We start from the raw sequence: 15,076 nt of genomic DNA on the forward strand, positions 1-15,076 counted from the left end.
AACCTCAAGTAAGATGCCCACCTTCAGGCTTGGGAACCTGTGCCAAGTGGCTGGACTTGCCTGGCTAGCGGGCGTGACCTCTTGGCGATGAGGTTGCCACTTCCTATTGAATTGGTAGTGGCGTAGCCACCATGGACCAACGCATGCTAAAAGCAACTGAGTGACTTATACAGCAATTAGAAACATCGATGGGCCCTATATCCGTTTCATCTATCATTCAACAATACTGGCCAAAAAACACTTTTTTTGCAATCCTTATATGGAGAGACTCCAAATTGAAAACTACATATTCTGATAGAAGGAAATCTGCTCTTTCTTATGGTGCTAAAAGAAAGAATATTGAAGCTGTCCCACTGGAGATCAAGGGCATCAAAGATAGCCCAAAATGGGCAAAAATGCTTTTTATACCAACTTTGAACGCTTATAAATTTTCAACCACTTGAAGGAAAGTGCTGCAAATTGGAATGCCTCATTACAGCCATGCATTTAGTACACCTACCAAACATCAACCTGAAAGGCCAACTAGTTTAGAAACTACAGCAGCCTCAACATCGCTGTAAATTGATTTTTGCCGTTTTTTTGGCAAAGTTTGAGCCTAAACCATTCAAAATGTAAGAGGACTAGGAACATGGGGTTTTGCCAGTTCATTGAGCCCTAAAAGTAGTGCAGGTTCTCCAAATATCCCCCTTGTACTACTAAACCTTCCAGTTTTACAGCTTCTGGAAGTTGGCCCAAAATGTCATTTTTGCTCAGGCGACATTTTGCAACCCTTTACTTGAGGTCCCCTAGAACCTCCAATTTTTAGTCTTTTGAACTAAAATTTTGCACAGCTTAGTTTTTTATCATAAAGAAACTATGTACCAAATTTCATCAAAATCTGAGATGGTGAGGTGGGGACGACCTTTAAAATTGGTCCACTTGACACGGAATGACTCCAATGTCAAAGCCACAGCAGTCTCTGAGAAGTGACTGCCAAGGCCATTAGCTTTGCCAAAGTACACACCAAATCATACAATGCGTCCGATGGTACGCTAGAGCCGGCTCCATCTTAGGGACAGCCACTAAAGAGCCAGAAGCTGTCTCCTGTTCTTGATCCGCAGACAATTGAAGCCAATCCAGACAAACCCGGGCCACGTAAGAGCTGCAAATAGAAGCTTTAAGGGCCAAAGCTGAAACCTCAAAGGCACGCTTCAGCATGGCTTCCAGACATCGATCTTGCATATCCTTTAATGCGACCCCCCCCCCCCCCCCCTCTACAGGAAGGGTAGTTTTCTTGGTGACCACCATCACCAAAGAATCAACTCGGGGAAGTTCAAACCTCTCCGCCTAACTGCCTTGTACCGGGCAAAGATGGCCCATAGCCTTGGCCACCCTGAGGGGCGCATCCGGCTCCGACCACTGCGCCGAGATCATCTCCTGGATGGCCTCATGCATCGGAAAGGCTTTAGAAGGCCTCCTCGTGCTCGCCATGCGCACATTTACCGTTGCAGCTGCTTGTGCCTCAGGCTCCTCAGTGTGCAAAACTTCCAAGGCAGAAGAAATGAGAGGTCAGATTTTCCCTGTGGTAAAAACGGACCGCAGAAGAATCATCTGGTTCCTCCACAATGAGTTCCCCTTCCTCCAAGTCCTCTGTGCCCGCAGTCCTAAATGAACCCCCGGAGCACCCAGGCAAAGAAGGGGCGAGAGACATCGGCCCAACTGAAGCTCTGTTGGACCCAGAATCCAGGCGCCTGCACTTGTGAACCTGAGTCAGAGAGACCGGCAACAAACTTCTACCCGGCCCCTGTGGGGGATAATATTGAAGGATTCCAGCTTGCCAACAGCCCTTATATTAGTGATATCACTGGAACACTTTTAGTATATCTACCTCCATCTGCTGATCAAGAAGCAAAACAACCTGCTGCTCTAGACTAGTCTAGTAGGAGGAGGATAAAGAAATTACCCATTCTACTTGTAAATAAAAGTATGCACTGGTGGTTGTTTGAGTTTGTACAGCTGTCAAGACATTGTTTTGCTTTGCGTGCTGCTGCCTCTTGCCCCCCCCCCCCCCAACTGCCTAATATTTGGGCACGAGGTAAAATCAGTCCATAAAACCATTATTAAGTTAAACCTGCAGAAAATCACTCCTTATCCCTGGGATAAGCAGCATGGAATATTCTACTTTTTGGGATTCTGCCAGGTACTTGTGACCTGGATTATGCACCGCTACAGACAGGAATGACCCTAAATATGCTTTAATTCTTGCTGATATTCTTATGTTGAAAGGGAGAGGTTCTGGAGACTATTTCTCTTCTTCCCTATGTGGAAAAAAGAATCGTGTGTTTGGGGTGGGGGAGGGGTTTATCTGGGGAGCAAGGACATTTTATGTGTGTGGTCCCCTAGGCATAGTGCAGATGTTCATGTGGCCCTCTGTGTAAAAAGGATGCCCACCCCTGTTCTAAATAGAATGAAAATAGTTAGTAGTAGTAGTATAACTGTGCTCCTCAACCAGACCTTTAATGGAAGAAGTAACTAACTTGTTAGTCTGACTCACACACACAAGGAGTAACTCTGGCTGCATATACTACAGCAGGACATGTTTATCCACTCCTACCCTAGCTGAGATAATATTTAACCACTAGTAAAAAAGCCCAGTTTCTGATGCAAATGAAACGGGGGCTAGCAAGGTTTTCTTCAGTGTGCATGTGGGAGTGTGTGTGCCCCTGCCCTCTCTCCCCTCCCCCCTCTGAGTCCTTCACTGTTACAGAGAGTGATTTGATTTCGTGCTTTGCTGTGTTTTCCTTCAGTTTGTGTTACAGAGAGAGCAGAGGGCGGGGCAGACACTCATGGGGCAACCGGATATCTCTCCCCCTTCACACTTCCGGCTGGATGCTTCATAGAACGTTGGTGGTGCCTTTTATATAGAGAGATTTCTCTGACCTCATGTGCAACTTTCTTTAAATCAGTTAACTTACTTTCTAACTCTTCCTACTTTCTTACCTATCTATATGTTACATCTTTGCTTTACCCTTCACTATCAATTATAATGTTGTATTACATATTGTGCTGACATTGTAAATAGTATACCATGCCACGCTCTGTATTTTTGAATATTTTTTACTGCTGTAATTATCTATTGCTCATGATTGATCTATTCTTACTGTACAACGCCTTCAGTGAATTCCCGTAAAAAGGCGGTAAAGAAATCCTAATACTACTGTAATTTTAATGACAGTAGTAGTTAGCGGCTAACAGTGACCTACGTATGTAGCTGTCAGTAGTTATTCATGGTTTAGGAAGGGAATGCAATGGTTTCATTGACCAATTAAAAGGGTGCAAGAACCAAAAAATATAGGTTAAGAGCTCCTGGTCTACAAGGCGCCACCTGCCTCTCAATTTTGAATGAGATGGGACTACCAGGGTCGGTTCCAAACTGTTTTTTTTTTGTTAACACAGAATGTATACTGTTGCAAAGAACAAACAGCAATCTAGCTGGTTATCCAAATGTGGTGTCCCCTCAAGGATCACCGTTGTCACCACAATTATTTAATGTAATTTTAGGCCTCTTAGGGAGGTATTTAGATACATTTTTTCATTGACTTTTGGGGGTGATATTTTTGTACTTTCTCCAGATTCAAGTACTTTAGATGATATCATTCAAAATGTAGGGGTGAAAGCCAATACTCACTTTGGTTTAGTGTTCAGCAACAAGCTGTACCAACTAAAATTGTTTTAGCTTCTACAGCCACTCTCAAATTTGAAGAAAAATCAGAGCCTAAGATTATTACTAATAACCTTAACATCTGAATACCAGATTAGTTAAAAAATTCTTTTTTCACACATCATCTCAGGTCTATTAGTTTTTTTTTTAAGTCCTGTAAATTTTAGAACCATTGCTCAAGCAATTCTACAACCACATATAGCTTATTGTAATTCACTTTATCATTCCCTTAGACTGTGTCTTAGAAAGTTAAGGCTTCAATTACTTCAAAACACCTCTACACATTTGATATAGGGAGATATACTGAGGCCACACCATTATTAAATGAATTGCATTGTCTTAGAATTGATAGCCAAACATTTAAACGCTTGCACGTTTGATTTATAAGTTAATATGGACTGAATGTGGAAACAGGTCAACTGTTAATATTCTCAATTAACAGATCTAATTTGAGAAGTGAGAAAAGACTGTTAGATTTTCCATCTATGAAGAATGTTCATTATAAACTTATTAGGGAACATTCCTCTGATTTTCAAAGTATTAGGTTTTGGATAGCATCCCAGTTCAACTTCGTCAGGTCACTTCATATTTTCAATTTAGAAGATTTCTGAAAACTTATATTTGTTTTCTAGATAAAGATTGTGACCTACAGTTATTTGATTGAATAGCCTAACTATATAAGAGCCTCTTTACTAGGCCCCACTAATAATTCCTGGTGCAGCAAATGAGAAGTCCATTCAATTCTTATGGACTTCCCTTAATGTGCTGCGCAGGAATTGCTAGCACAGCTTAGTAAAAGCCCTATGATTACAATGTCATAACCTATTACATTTACAATGTAAATGCTTTCTAATGTGAAGTTTTCTTAAATGTAATCCGCTTTGCAGCGTTTGCTAAAGGCGGGATAGAAGTTTGTAAATACAACAGTTCATTATGGTGTCCATGTCTCAAAAGAAATGGTATATTGGGGGGGGGGGGGGGGGGTTATTTCTTTTTTAGGGGTCCTTTTACAAAGGCACCCTAGCGTTTTTAGTGCACGCTAAACACTAGAGACAGCCATAGGAATATATGAGCATCTCTTGCGTTTAGCGAATGCATATTTAACACACGCGCTAAAAACACTAGCATGCCTTTGTAAAAGGACCCCTTAGTGAACAGTTTGGACTAAGAAAGTAAGATGTAACATTGCTCTGAATCCCTTTATACATCATGATTCCAGAATACTATAGATATGTTACAATCATGTCAAGAGTACATTTTGCTTGTTGATACTATATTGCTGGCAGTTTCAAGAACCAAACCTCTTGATTTTTTTTTTTTTTTTAACTATAAGGTCTCTCACTGCAGACAGCACATAGAATTTACCAAAAACCCACCCTTCTAAGTAGGGCATGTATCACTTTTCTTCCAAGTGAACTATAATACGCTGCACATTTGTAGTATTTTGGAAACATGATGGCAAACATCTCAAAAGAGGTTAACAACCAAGCACCACACCTCTAAAAATATGCGATCATACCTCGAAACAGGAAAAGATCAATATTTCCCATTTACAGGTGTTAAAAAGAAAAAACAAACAAACAAACAGCATAATGAATTAAAACTAATAGGTCTGTCTCCAGTAGCAGCTATGTACTTTAATGTAGAAGATCCCTGGTTCTATTTCCAGAGTAGGTTTTCTGTAATTTACTACTACTACTAATTAACATTTCTAAAGCGCTGCCAGGGTTACGCAGCGCTGTACAATTTTAACACAGAAGGACAATCCCTGCTCAAAGAGCTTACAATCTAATGGACAAGTGTTGAGTCAGTCAAGTATGGGTAGTCAATTTGGGGCATTCACGATTACATGAAAGGTACAAAGGTATAAAGGTCAGGTGCCGAAAGCAATATTGAAGAGGAGTTAAGAATACTGTAGCTTAATCTACAGAGTCCAAAATACACAATTCGTGATGGAGTCGTGACACATGCCCTCTCACAAAAGAATATGAACAAGTAAACGACCCAAAACCTGGATTGTACAGGAACGGTTAGAAGTAAACTCAATACCATACCAGACGGTCTGACTCATGCAAAACGCATCTCATTTTTGAGATTTTTTCCTTCACTCTCTGACCCTGATTTTCAACACTTCTAGACACTGCCACGTGGTTCCTTTTTCCAGAAATATGCAAAAACCTACAGAATCCGGGGTGGGATCTCAAAAGAGTTTCCCTTTCGCTCACAAGGAACTTCCTCAGCACACAGATTTAACCTACAGACCATGAACAATTAGTTACGTAATCACTTTTTAATTTACAGTGCAAATAGGAAATAACATTTTATTACTAGACCAAGAAGTCTCGTCCGCCCGTGCCCCACCCCATTGATGTGGTAAAAGAATGCAACGTGCGCAGCTCTGCAAGACCGATGCGCTTCACGTTACGGAGAAGAGGCGCGCGCCTCCCCCATCCCCTGACTCGCGACACCTCTACCGCAGGCGCCCCCGACCAGAAGGAAGGGTGGACAGGGCGACCCGGTCACGTGGCCTTGACAGCCGCACCGCGTGCCTGTAACCGACACCGCACTCCCTCCACCCCCACGGGCCCACGCGCGCTCTGTGCACATGGGCCTCCGCCCAGTTACTCACTTCTCGCCGGCTGCGTCCTCTGGCTCCTTGTTGTTACCCGAGTCTGGTCTCAAGGTAGCTTCATGTCCCGTGCCCAGGTCGTGAAAGCCGCCTTCTGATTTAGTGCAGAGCCCCCTTGACCTCATCAGGACTGCGGGAGGTCCCCAACCAGAAAGGAGCTGGATGCCAGTGGGGCGAGCACTGCTGCCGAGCTGCCTCAAGACTCCGGATATTCTGCCAGGTTTATGCAGAACGGTGGCCGCCGGTTGGCGCAGAGTGGGCTGAAGCAGCTCGCGTAGCATCGTTGAACTCGGCAGGCGCATCATTTTTAATCCCTTAGTGAAAGTATGTCAATACAAGCGTAGACAAAACTATCCAGACTTCTTAAGACTCTATTACTCCTCCTACTTGCTCTCAGACTCAGACGTCGCCCGTTATAAAATCGTAGCCGTAAGGTTTGACATCTGAACTGTTATTTCGCTACTGGGAGCACAAAGTCCCGCCCTCTTTTCTTCGCTATTTGCTGCTGCGCATATCACTTAGTCGGTGTTAGATCAGATTGGTCAGATCGGCAGAAAAACTGGTGTATGCTCGATGAGGGGGGAAAGTGTGACGTCTGTGCTGTGGGCGGTCCTTGCTGTGTACTAGAGGTTTGAGAACTTAAGTTTAAGTTTGCCCCCTGTTGCCCAAGTCTGGCATAGCAGTTTGTGGCTTTCCTCAACAGTTGTACATCTGCTCCCTGAACGGAATTCTAGTGTTGGGGAAAATTGTGCTCCTACATAAATATGGCCTCACCCTCAAGAGTTTTAGACAGCCCTACTTTACCCGGTTCAGACACCAGATGAGCTTAAACAAAAACGAGAACTGAAATACACAAATTTAAACTAACCCAGTCACTCTATTTCTAATAAATAGAGGAGGAAATTATCCAAGAACTTAGAGACCCTAAATGAGTTGATCAAATAAATTAAACATTTATTATTCACTTCAAATATTTATTTTGCAGAAAGAACAAAACAGTTTAAGAAATTTCACCTTGAAAACATTTATCAGATTTTATGTTTTAAATAAAAAATATCTAATACTTTTCAATTGAATTAATCTTTGTGTAATTTCTTTTCAGGCATTCAAGTTTACTCTTTGGCCAAAACAGGTAAGTTATTTTCTTCATAATCTCCTTCTAATCTCTCTTTTTACTTCTGGTTTTGATTGTTGCTTCAAAGTCTTATTTTTTTTTTTTTCTTATGTTACTCTTATGTTTGTATGACAGAACTTAACTGAAGTCTTCCAGCTTTCTTGGTTTAATATTTTTTCTTGGTCTTTCTTTTCGTTGGGTACCTGTTTTCTTTATCTGCAATTCAGGTCCCGATAACTACTACTCTACCTTAAATAGCTCAGATGAAAAAACATATTCCCTATCTATATTCTCAAGCAAAATTTATTTCAGTCTTTTATTTTCTTATACTCCCCAAGAAAATAAACTTATAATTTGGAATCCCAATCCCTAAGCTAATCTACCCTCATTTAGGGGTATGTTTACTAAGGTGTGCTAACACGCCTACACATTTCTATGGGCACATTAGCGTTTAACACATGTAAACCACACGCATTAAAAACACTAACGTACCTATAGCGCACTTTAGTAAACATAGGCATTAATGTTTGAAGATAAAAATTAAATTCCCAAGTTGACCCTCTAATGATTGAATAAACTTATGGAACCAACTTTTTAAATTCTAAAGTTGACACTAATATTGAATAAACTTACAGAACTAACATTTAAGTAAGTATACTTTTTTTTCTATATATGCCAGATATATGTAATTAACAGGTTTCTGGCATTAATAATTTATATCAGAGACCTTTAATATTCTCTGATATTTAGACAGCATAACCCTGCCCTATGCTCAAATTCAATTACTTTTAAAGTAATTATTTTTCTTCCAAGAAGAAAAATAATAATTTATATCAGTAGACTTCTGTGTAAATAAACAGAGTCAGCAATCAAATTAAAAGCTCCTCTGTTCACTTGATACTTCTCGAGGTGTGTTATTAAATTTATTGCCACACCAATTTCAAATAAATATATTTTTTTCTGTTTTATATATCAATTTTCTATTTTATGTATCAAACCTTTCTATAACTTATTGTGATTCAGTAAATAGTTTAAACTCAGTTAGGTTCTTCAAACACAGTCTCTCAGTCATTCAACCTAAAGCCAAAATAAATCATGGGGCTTTTTAAATTAACTATAACAAGTCAGAGTACTGACACATAGTTCCTTGCCTCAGAATATAATTTTTCTCAATTTTAAAACAAATTTGGCTTTTCTGATCGGACTCTTACAACACAGGTCCTTCTAGCAACTAGTCACCCACCCAACTGACACAAATCAACAGTTTAGAATCTTTTCTATGTCACTCTCGGTCTTGAGCCAAGAGCCACAAGCCCCTGCACCAAAACAACTCTAAACAACTTCAAAATGCAGCTCCATATTATAATAAACATTTTCAAAACATACATTTCCTACACAGCATAAAATAAATATATTTTTCATACTTTTTTCCCTCTTGTAGTAAATATTTTCTCTTATAACACACCCGCTGCATGGCTCATGCTGTCTCTGCTCCTCCTGTTTCTGCTTCAGGTGCGTGTGCAGCGCCCACATCCCAGGCATAAGCGTGCCTCAAAAGAAAAAGCTTCCTGGGACACACTCCGAAGCAGTTTTCCTCTTGGTTGCAGTCTCCCTCTGCTTGTATTTTTTTCTCCAGAACCGGCTCCGCTCATAAAAATTAAGCCAGCATCTATAGGCCCGGGATTCCTGCCTCAGTGCGTGTGCGCGGCCACCCATCACTCGATGATGTCAGACTCCCACATGCACTGGACTTTCCCAGCACTACGCCACTGATCTGATGCTGCTCAACTCCATGCAGCAGGCCAGGGTTTCCTGTCCCAGCTTCTGCGCCATCACCCTCGTGCTGCTCACCACTGCCCCGGCGCCGCTCTGCTTTACAAAAAAAAAATCCTGGTGTAGCATGATATGAGTTATTGATTTTGCTGGATCAGATACCAATATAAAAATACAGCTTTAAAGACTTATTGGGACAGAATCAGATAAACTGGTCTGGCTTTCATTTCTTGTAACACTGGCACTGCCAAACACTGCTCAAATGCCACTGTTGCCAACCCTGCCGGCACGGAACTCCCCGAGGCTTCTTCCCACCATGTGGCTCGCTCTGTGTCCGCTCCCGGGTAAGTTTTATTTTTTTAGTGTTTTTTTTTTAATTTGAACTATTTTTAACCCCTTAGGGTTACATGCATGGAGGCCAAATAAAAAAAAATGTTTACAATAACATTTTTTTCTTTTTACTGCCACTAACCAGTTTTAAAACAATATTCTAACATACTTTATAACAACTTAAAATATTAACCTTGCAATACGTATTTTCCATTTTGATTTACATAATCCAGGAAATAATTTTTTTTCAAATGTTCTGGTTTCCTTCCCTTGGCGACTCTTGAGGAACTTCGAACTTCCTCATTACTAACTTCAGAAACAATTGAATTAGGACTAGGAACATCTCTAATTGGTACACTAGTTGGTGCAATATCTATTACAGTTTGTATAACATACCATTCATTTCTTAACATAACAAATTACATGTTGGATTAGTTAAACACTCATTTGCTCTCTGAGTATTGGTAGGTGTATACATTTGCTCAATTTTGTTAGCCTCTTCCTCAGAAATTGGTCTGAGTTGATCTCCATGAAGAATTTTCTCAAGACCATCTTTGTTCACAATTTTATACACATTAGAATCTTGGGAATATACTACTTGGAATGGTACTGACTCCCATATATCCTCTAACTTGTACCTTGTTTTGAACCCTTGTTTCCTTATCGAGGCCCAATCCCCAGATTCTAGACCTTCATCTCTGGCTTTACGATCAAACTTTCTCTTGTTCTTTAATCCTGCTTGTTCTGAAGAAAGGTTTGCTATTGCATGTTCCTCTTCCATTCTCCTTTGTCTTTCCCTAATCCAATTGGTCAATTCCAAAGACTCTTCCTAGAAATAGAAAAGCTGGTATAAAGCCAGTGGAGCTATGTATGGTACTGTTGTAAATCTGTTTTATTTCCACTAAGTATTCTGATCGACTTTTCTTTTTATTTTCCGCTAATGTCTTGATGAGGTGATGCCTAGTTTTGTTAAACTTTTCACATCTGCTGTTCCCTCTTGGATAAGGTGGTGTTCTCAATTTCCGTACCGCATACCAGTTGCAAAGTTCTTTTATAACATCAGCTTCAAAATTTCTTCCTTGATCAGAATGTAGTCATGATGGTACTCCGTATGTTGAAATCCAAAATTTGATCACATTTTTGGCAGTTGTTTTCGCAGACTGATTCCTTGTTGGAATTGCCACAGTAAATGTAGAGAACATATCACAAATAACTAATACGTTCTCGAAACCTCTTGAGTCTTTATCTACTACTGTATATTCGATGGGCACTACTTCCATAGGATGTCTTACAATGAAACACCTAATCAAAAAATGTTCCCAAATCTATCTCTGGAAAAAATCATAAACAGATGATAAAAACCAGAGTATAATCAATGCAGGAGATAAATTAGTGAGAGGATTGACCTAATACAGTTCTAAGTGGCTAATTGACATATCCAATAAATGATAGGGAAGTTCTCAGAGTTATAAACTCACCCAAACGAGGCACCACCAAAAGTGAATTACGCCTCTAAGGATGGACAAATTTCTCAATCGTAGAGCTTCTCATCAGAACGTTTTAAAAAGTTTTTGAGCAAAAGCATCCGTGCTCTAATGAATAATATATATATATATATATTTTTTTTTCTTCTTTCACAAATCAAAGAACCGAGTGAGTCAATCCTGTCACTTTCTCCAAAAACCTCGTGCACATCAAAAAATGTCAAGTGTGCTGTAATCATCTATTACTAATCCTCTTAAAATACTCTAGCTCTGTAACAAACCACTAAATCGTGCTATTTCCATAAACATAAATAATCAATGAATAGGCACTTAGTGTTAAATGGTCAGGAATATCGCGTCCTCAGTGGGTTCGGTCCTTGTCAGCAGATTATTTCCATGTCTGGCATTATTCCAGTTCAACTGTGTATCATAAACAGGCAAGAGCAAATAATTAGGTATCACTCTCCGTAGCTTGCGACACTCCGATGATGTCTTTAACCCACTGTAAGGCAACCCTCTGTAAGGCTAATTCCGTTAAGACCTTATTACAACTGTCCGACTACTTTACGTCTTTGAACAAGTCCTTCAAAGTAAAATCATAAGTGACAGGATTGACTCACTCGGTTCTTTGATTTGTGAGAGAAGAAAAAAAAAATATATATATATATATCATTCATTAGAGCATGGATGCTTTTGCTCAAAAACTTTTAAAAAAGTTCTGATGAGAAGCTCTATGATTGAGAAGTTTGTCCACCCTTAGAGGCGTAATTCACTTTGGTGGTGCCTCGTTTGGCTGAGTTTATGACTCCGAGAACTTCCCTATCATTTATTGGATATGTCAATTAGCCACTTAGAACTGTATTAGGTCAATCCTCTCACTAATTTATCCCCTGTATTGATTATACTCTGGTTTTTACAATGAAACATGACATTGGCGCACTTTTTCGGGCAACACTCTCTTGACAAAATATAACGTGTCCAAGATTTTACCCAAGCATCTTCATCTTTGGCCATCTTTACTCAGAAAACTTTTTGTCTCAGGGTTTTTAACATTAACTCCACTCCATAATGTCCGCCTCGGTCATGATGTAAATGGAGTAACTTTTTGATAATTGGCTGGAACTACCAATTGAAATATTCGCTTTTGAGTTCTGGGATCTTCAATCCAACGATACATTATACGATCTTTTAATGTTAAATATTTCCTCTGTGCCCACAATTTTTTAAACTCTGTAGTTAAATTAGGCTCATTCCCAGCTTTCAATATATTTATTACTTCCTTCAACACACTATCAGCTCTTTGAGCTTGTATTATTTCTTTTTTTTATTTTTGCAATTTTACATTTTAATGCAAGATTATAATCTTGATTCAGCAAAGCGTTAACATAAATCCAAATTTCAAAGAAATAATGTAATAAACAAAGTTCTAACACTTAAGTCCACTATTAAACAAATCCAAGATTCCAATTACAGGAAATTCAAAAGGAAATAATTACTAAGGTTAATGAGCATATAATACAGGACAGAAAATAATATTTATTTAAACTCCAACTGTTCTTTTAGAGGATATGAATGATGTCAAATGTGAAGGATCCACGAAAACGTACTTAAATGAATTAAGTCGAATAATGCATTTACAGGGGAACCTTAAGTAAAATACTCCTCCAAGTTGGTGAACGGTGGGTTTTAGTAGCAAAAATTGTTTACGCCTTTTCTGGGTCTCCTTTGAAATATATGGAAACAAGTTTATTCTTAAACCAAGGAAAGTCTTTTCCCGGTTCCTAAAAAACAATCGTAGAAGCCAATATTTATCAGGAATTAGGACAACAGTAGCTACTGAGCTTGTATTATTTCAAACTCCGAATAAATAAACCGAGTCTTGGCTGTGAACTTGATTTTCTTATCTTTGTTCAATTTTTTTAATGAACTGGGTAGTACTTTGGGAGGTAATATCCAAAAATCTATTTCCGAATCTTCTTCAGGTTTTTCATTTTCCTCCACTGTTGGAAGTCTTGAAAGCACATCAGCATTCTGATTTAATCTCCCAGGTTTATATTCTACTACAAATTCTAACTCAGATAATTGCGCCAGCCATCTCTGCTCCACCGTTTGTACTTTTGCTCTAAGTACTTTAACAGATTATGATCCGTCCGGACAATAAACTTTTTATATTGCAAGTACTCTCTAAATTTTTCGGTCGCAGCCCATTTTAAAGCTAACAGTTCCAACTTAAAAGCAAAATAATTTTTATCATTCCTTTCGGACTTCTGGAGTCCTCGGCTTGCATAGGCTATTACTCTTTCTTCTCCTCCTTGAACTTGGCTGGGTATAGCTCCCAGACCCTTAAAACTCGCATCAGTGGTTAATATAAATGGAATATCAAATACTGGAAAAGTTAGAACAGGAGCTGTTGAAAATTTCTCCTTTAATTGTTCAAAAGTGTGTTGACACTGATCAGTCCAAATAAAAGGAACCTCTCTTGTTTTTCTTCGCTTTTCCAGTCAGATGGTGTAACGGAGCTGCCAAATGCGCGAAGTTTTGAACAAATCTTCTATAAAAACTGGCGAATCCAAGGAAACTCCTGTTTTTATTTTTGGAACAGCCGAATTCTCCAGTGCTTTCGTCTTCTCCAGATCTGTAGCTACACCTTTGACACAATATAGCCCCAAAATCTTACTTCCTTACATAACAGTTTACATTTTGATGGTTTTAACTTTAACCTGTACTGTTTGAGTCTGGTAAACACAAGATCAAGTTTAAGTGTTGTTTAAAAGTGGGTGCATATACCAATATATCATCCAGGTATAGGAGGAGGATTTGGAACAGATATTCTTCTAGAACCATCTCCATCAAGCATTGGAAGCTAGCCCCAGGGGCATTACACAAGCCAAATGGCATACAAGTCCACTCATATAGGCCAAATGGGTGGTAACAGCTGTTTTATGTATTGATGCTGGATCCATCCTCATCTGGAAATAACCAGAAGTCAGATCTAAGGATGTGAACCATATAGCCTTCCCCAGTGCATCTAGTGACTTGTCGATACGTGGCAAAGGATATGCATCTTTTACTGTAACTGCGTTTAACTTCCTATAATCGCAACCAAAACAAAGAGTCCCGTCCTTTCTGTTCATCACTGCAGGTGAAGCCCAAGGGCTATTGCTTCTTCTGAGTATTCCTTGGTTAACTAATTCAAAAACGTGCTCCTTAAAATCATTGTAGAGATGGGGTGATAATCGACGATATGGTTGTTTTATTGGTGCTGCCTCCCCAGTATCGATAGGATGTGTCACTATGGTAGTGTATCCAATGTCCTGATTATCTACAGAAAATACACTCCGTTGTTTTATTAACAGCTTTTTCAAGATAAACGCTTGTTCATCATTCCAGTCTACCTTTACTGCCGGGATCTCTTCATTCTGCAATTTATCATCATTAGCTCTCTTCATGAGTCAACGTAGATATTTCTGTGCTAATAATTAACTCCGGCTTAATGACTTCAGCTATCCTGGCTCTGGATGGGATAACTAATTCTTTTACTCCCACATTAAGAACTCTCAGGAAGATATTTCCCCGATCAGGTGTCACTAAGGTATTGGCCACCAGCAGATTACCTGTGCGATGTCCTGTTGGTGTGGTAGTCGCCATCATTGTATAAGCTTTCATCCCTTGTACCTTTGGACATTTTCCTTATTTTTTCTGATAAGGGCGGAATTGCCAATGGACTTTTTCCTGTCATCTTCACATATCCGATCCTTTCTGAATCAAAGTGATCAAATGTATTCTTTGACTCCATTGCAGCATGTCATTTTTTTAAATCTCTTGCCAATCCATACTCTTCGTAATACAGGATAAATCCTTGAAGAAACACTCCAAATACTTTAGCACATTCATTCTAACTATACCTGGAATTTGCTCCTCATCATCTGCTGCTTTTGTATCATGTACTACAAAAATACAATGCTCAGGAATTTTCTGGCCTAAAAATTGCACTTACAGCCAAATCACTGGCAAAGCAGTTCCATTAGCCACAGAGACATTAATCC

General features: G+C 39.4%; 1 protein-coding gene across 3 annotated transcripts in view; it reads right to left on the reverse strand.

Moving 5' to 3' along the window:
* Positions 1 to 6,758, reverse strand: part of GLS (glutaminase) — a 256,417-nt gene extending 249,659 nt beyond the window's left edge. For all 3 annotated transcript variants that reach the window (XM_030208976.1, XM_030208975.1, XM_030208974.1), the window contains exon 1: positions 6,330 to 6,758. In XM_030208976.1, the coding sequence (XP_030064836.1) occupies positions 6,330 to 6,634 (305 nt within the window). In that variant the 5' untranslated portion in view covers positions 6,635 to 6,758. The remainder of the gene's footprint in view (positions 1 to 6,329) is intronic.
* Between the last annotated feature and the right edge of the window lie 8,318 nt (positions 6,759 to 15,076).

This window comes from Microcaecilia unicolor, chromosome 7 (genome assembly GCF_901765095.1).
Source record: "Microcaecilia unicolor chromosome 7, aMicUni1.1, whole genome shotgun sequence".
NCBI classification, from domain to species: Eukaryota; Metazoa; Chordata; class Amphibia; order Gymnophiona; family Siphonopidae; genus Microcaecilia; species Microcaecilia unicolor.